The sequence below is a fragment of the Salvelinus sp. IW2-2015 genome, unplaced genomic scaffold (assembly GCF_002910315.2).
Source record: "Salvelinus sp. IW2-2015 unplaced genomic scaffold, ASM291031v2 Un_scaffold4758, whole genome shotgun sequence".
In the NCBI taxonomy this organism is placed as follows: domain Eukaryota; kingdom Metazoa; phylum Chordata; class Actinopteri; order Salmoniformes; family Salmonidae; genus Salvelinus; species Salvelinus sp. IW2-2015.
The window spans coordinates 32125-37849 of record NW_019946027.1 but is presented as its reverse complement, the minus strand read 5'-3'; the positions used below and the strand labels follow the sequence as shown (position 1 = coordinate 37849).

Below are 5725 nucleotides of genomic sequence, written 5' to 3'. Positions count from 1 at the left end.
TGTGGCACACCCCACACACACACACACCACACACACACACACACACACACACACACACACACACACACACACACACCACACACACACACACACACACACACACACACACACACACACAGGCTACAAACGTTCAACATAGACAATTCCCCACAAACAGCTAAAGCCTATGGTTGCCTTAAATATGGCTCCCAATCAGAGACAACAATAACCAGCTGTCTCTAATTGAGACCCAATTCAGGCAACCATAGACTTTCCTAGATACCTACACTCACCAATAGACACAGCTAGAGCTACTATACTAAACATAAACCCAACTACTCTAATAAACCCCCTAAACCTTACAACCACCCTAGACACTACAAAAAACACATACATTCCCCATGTCCACCCTGACCTAACTAAAATAATTAAGAAAACAAAGAATACTAAGGCCAGGGCGTGACAATATGCAACGCAGGACAAGCTAGATAAACTAGTAATATCATCAACCATGTGTATTTAACTAGTGAATATGTTTAGATTGATTGTTTTTTATAAGATAAGTTTAATGCTAGCTAGCACCTTACCTTGGCTCCTCACTGAAGAGGGCACGCAGCGCCTCTTCCCCCTCAGTAGGCTGAAAAGATTTGGCATGGGCCCTCAGATCCTCAAAATGTTCTACAGCTGCAGCATCAAAAGCATCTTGACCGGCTGCATTACCACTTGGTATGGCAATTACACCGCCCTTGACCACAAAGAACTAAAAAGGGTGGTGTGGACTGCCCAGTACATCACTGGGGCCGAGCTCCCTGCCATCCAGGACCTCTATATCAGGCGGTGTCAGAGGAAGGCCCGAAAAACTGCCAAAGACTCTAGCCACCAAAGTCATAAACTGTTCACTCGGCTACCCTCCGGCAAACGGTACCGGAGCATCGGCTTTTGGACCAACAGGCTCCGAGACAGCTTCTACCCCCAAGCCATAAGACTGCTAAAAAGCCAGACTGCTAAATAGTAAATTGTTAATGGTTCCCAAACTATCTGTACCGACTCTATCTTGCACTGACCCTACACACACTCACTAGACTTTATGTAAACACCGTATACACACTCACTAGACTATATATATACACACACACCGTATAAACACTCACTAGACTATATATATATATACACACTCACTAGACTATATACACACTAGACTATATACACACACACATCATATACACACTCACTAGACTCTATATACACACTAGACTATATATACATACACCCTATACACACTCACTAGACTATATATACACACTAGACTATATATACATACACCCTATATACACTCACTAGACTATATATACACACCAGACTATATATACATACACCCTATACACACACACTAGACTATATATGCATACACCCTATACACACTCACTAGACTATATATATACACACTCACTAGACTATATATACACACTAGACTATATATACATACACCCTATACACATTCACTAGACTATATGCACACTAGACTATATATATACACACCCTATACACACTCACTAGACTATATATACACACTCACAAGACAAGACAATTCAACCATGAAGGCCTGATTCACACAGTCTCCTCTGAACAGTTGATGTTGAGATGTGACTGTTACATGAACTCTGTGAAGCATGGTAACTCTAATGAACTTATCCTCTGCAGCAGAGGTAACTCTGGGTCTTCCTTTCCTATGGCGGTCCTCATGAGAGCCAGTTTCATCATAGCGCTTGATGTGTTTTGCGACTGCACTTGAAGAAACTTTCAAAGTTCTTGAAATTTTCCGGATTGACTGACCTTCGTGTCTTAAAGTAATGGACTGTCGTTCTCTTTGCTTATTTGAGCTGTTCTTGCCATTATATGGACTTGTCTTTTACTAAATATGTCTATATTCTGTATACCACACCTACCTTGTCACAACACAACTGATTGGCTCAAGCACTTAAGAAAGAAAGATATTCCACAAATTAACTTAGGCACACATGTTTAATGAAATGCATTCCAGGTGACTACCTCATGAAGCTGGTTGAGAGAATGCCAAGAATGTTCAAAGATGTCATCAAGGCAAAGGGTGGCTACTTTTGAAGAATCTCAAATATAAAATATATTTTGATTTGTTTAACACCTTTTTGGTTCTACATGTTCCATATGTTTATTTCATAGTTTAGATGTCTTCACTATTATTCTACAATGTAGAAAATTGATTAGTAGGTGTGTCAACTTTCAACTGGTACTTTGTAAATGTGATATTTCAGGTTCAAACCTGTTTTGCTTTGTCATTTTGGGTATTTATGTGGAGATTGATTAGGAAAATAAACAATTTAATCAATTTTAGAATAAGCTGGTAACGTAACAGTGTGAAAAGTGAAGGGGTCTGAAACACTTCCTGAATGCACTGTAAAATCCATTCCTGTGTATTTTATTTGATCCCTGTTACTGTTAATGTTTTTTATTTTTTAACTCTGCATTGTTGGGAAAGGCTCGTAAACATGCATTTCAATGTTAAGTCTACACCAGCTGTATTTGACGCATGTGATATACAGTGATATGTGATTTAGAAGCTTTGGTGTGAACTGGTCATATTGGTGGTGTTGTACCCTACACTGTGCTTCTGGGCTCCACGTTGGTTTACCAGACTCTTGGTGTAGCCTACGTCATAGCTGTGTGTCTGAAGTGTGTGAGATGTGTATGAATCAAGGTCAAGCTGGTGTGTGTTTGTGTGTGTGTGTGTGTGTGTGTGTGTGTGTGTGTTGTGTGTGTGTGTGTGTGTGTGTGTGTGTGTGGTGTGGTGTGTGGTGTGTGGTGCTTGTGTGTGTGTGTGTGTGTGTTATTACAGGAAGTTCGTTGTACAGGAGGTGTCTGAGGGGACTGTCTGTTGTCTGAACTTTGAAGGGCAGGTTGCTCAGTCCTGTGTTTTCCATGTCAGTCTCTCTATCTAGCTCTCCTCTCTGTCTCTGTCTCTCAATTCAATTTAAGGGCTTTATTTGCATGGGAAACATATTGTTTACATTGCCAAAGCAAGTGAAATGGATAACAAAAGTGAAATAAACAATGAAAAAATGAACAGTAAACATTACAGTCACATAAGTTCCAAAATAATAAAGAATTTCAAATGTCATTATGTACAAAAGGGAAATAAATAAACATAAATATGGGTTGTATTCTCTCTCTCCCTGTCTTCGTCTTCTATCTCTCATTCTCTTTCGCAATCTATTTTCCATTCTCTTCCTCCATTCCCCCCTCTCCGTGGCTTATTAAACCTGTCTACTCAGGTGTGTGTGTTAGACAGTCCCCCTCCTCTCAGGTTCCATCCCATTTGTAACAGACTCAGTCAGCTCTCTGAGAGATGTGCTCCGAGACCTGTCTAGTCAGTGTCTACTAATTGATTTAACCTCTGTGTCTCTGTCTGGAGGGACATGCCACTGTTAATGAGAAAACAACATGACACCTCATATACACCAGCTTCCTAGTCTACTACATGACAAGGACTCTTGTTTCACATAGTAACACAAAATGTATGTCTTGATTCATATTATTTGCCATCATGCTGAATTCCACACAATACAGCTTGAAGACTGAATAAAATACAATAGTGTATAAACTATGCAGTTCTGTTATTATCTGTAGGAGCTCCCCGCCCCCATCCTGGATGACATCGCCAGCCCCAAAACAGTGGAGGACCAGGCAAAGTCATGTGACCCTGAGAGTCAGGACGCCATGAAGATCGCCTGGCGCTACCAGCACCTGCCAAAAGTACAGGTAAACGTGTGTGTGTAGGCAGTCAGGGCATGGGGTCACAGGTCTAGCTCTTGGTTCTATGGCCGTGACGATTGTCTTCACCACTAAATCCATCAGCTCCTAAACGCCTAGCCTGTCCATTCAGAGCTGGTGGAGATTACTCACACTTAGCTGCTGCTAGGTGGGTCCTGTCGACACACCCACACACACATACACACCCTGCCTAGCCTGGGAAACCAGGGTACCTGCAGCCCATCTAATGGCACGCCACCCGCCTTAACCCTCATAACCCAGATCTGTTCCTCTGTCCCCTCTTAAATCCCTGTCTATCCCCTTACCAGGGGCGCTGGCAATGCACTCTTTCTTCCACTCTAAGGAATGGTGACCCCCTCCATCCTCCTGTCCTCCCCTCTCTCCCCTGCCCAGGCTATAATCCACATCGCTATGTGGATTAACAGCACACAGCAAGTCCCTGGAGATCTCTCTTTCTCTGTCTCTCTCTGGAAACGTCTTTATCTCTGTGTCTTTCCCTCACCTCTCCCCCTTCCCCACCCTCCCAAACCAGACTTTACAAACCAAACTACCAATAAGCCCCAGCCAGAGGATTTACATCCCAAATTCACTACCCGAGTCCCCCTCTACCCCCATTCCCCCTACACACCTCTCCTGCCAACCCTCTCCGAGTCGCCCTGTCCAATGAAGACATCAGATCAAAGGTGAGGCGGCCGGGACGAGCCTCGAACACTAAGCGGTTCTCCCCCTTGCTTACAAAGAGAAGATGAGCCCCCTCCCCTTCCCCCTCTGACTCGCCCATCCTGTCAGGAGAGGGGCACACCGGGGGCCCTAATCCAGATTAGTGGGTAATTTTAAGAGATTTAAGAGCCCATCAGACAATGGGGCTCCTGGCTGTTTTCACTGGGGAGAGCAGGGCTACAGAACTTTCCCTTTCACCCAGGAGAAAACATCCTCCTACTCTCCCTCAGACCCAGACACGGCTGTTTTCACAGCCACAAGTGGACGGTTATGTGGAGACATGATTAACATGGTGGTTGTAGRAGTTTAACTTCTCTGCAAGTTTTTATTTGATCAAACASGATTTTGAAACACTTGTATGAACTATGAGCAGGTCATTCATTTAAATGTATCATACTCTACTTGTTGAAAGTGAGAACGTTTCACACTTACGAAGTAGGATTATCTACCCTATGTGATCAACAGCAGTGTCAAATGGATATACACGGCTTTTCTCTCAACACTAACTGTTGACCCTCAGACGGCCCTGGCGTCCTCGTCGAGGTTCGGACACTACTACGACGTCTCCAAGACAATGGACCCTGAGATCTGCCAGGCGGCCAGGTGCCACGGCTTCTACCTTCCAGAACACTCCACCGCTGTGACATCACCCACCGCCACCGGGCAGAGGTAACCCGGCAACCCCTGACCACTACCCCACCCTTATCTCTTCATGGTGCTCAGTATTATTTACACAATATATCGTGCAAGTGTACTGTATGTCTAAGAGAACTTAGTCAAAACCTGAGAAGCTCACCCTACAACCTGAGGAGCCAACCGTGCTATGACCGTGACACACATATTTAGTAGTATACTTATCACGTTTTGGAAGCATCTAAGAGACACTATTGTCATATTTTAGAGAAGCTTTTGGATTAGGTTGGGATTAACCTACAGTCTGAAGAGTAATTGTAGATGGGCAGTGCTTAGACAGTTACTCTAAACCCCCCCACCCCCCATCAGATCAGGATGGTCTATTATGGTCAGTTTCCTGACGTTTATAACCAGCTAATAAAGCTTATAACCAGCCAATAAAGCCTGTATAAAACAGGGTCAGTCTCTAGGTAGGTAGGCTAGTAGGCTGACACGAGACATTCAGCAGAGTAAAGGGCGGTTGTGGTGAATGTAGAGGGACCGTTTGCTGTGAGTTTGTTTTGTTCAACGTTGAGTGTGCTTAGGG

General features: G+C 43.8%; 1 protein-coding gene across 1 annotated transcript in view; it reads left to right on the top strand.

Annotated features, from left to right (window-relative positions):
- The window catches only part of elp4 (elongator acetyltransferase complex subunit 4), a 26287-nt gene extending 21108 nt beyond the window's left edge, over positions 1 to 5179 (top strand). The window contains exons 4-5 of the mRNA XM_024144099.2: positions 3643 to 3774; positions 5027 to 5179. Of these exons, the coding sequence (XP_023999867.2) occupies positions 3643 to 3774; positions 5027 to 5179 (285 nt within the window). The remainder of the gene's footprint in view (positions 1 to 3642; positions 3775 to 5026) is intronic.
- Positions 5180 to 5725: the final 546 nt, after the last annotated feature.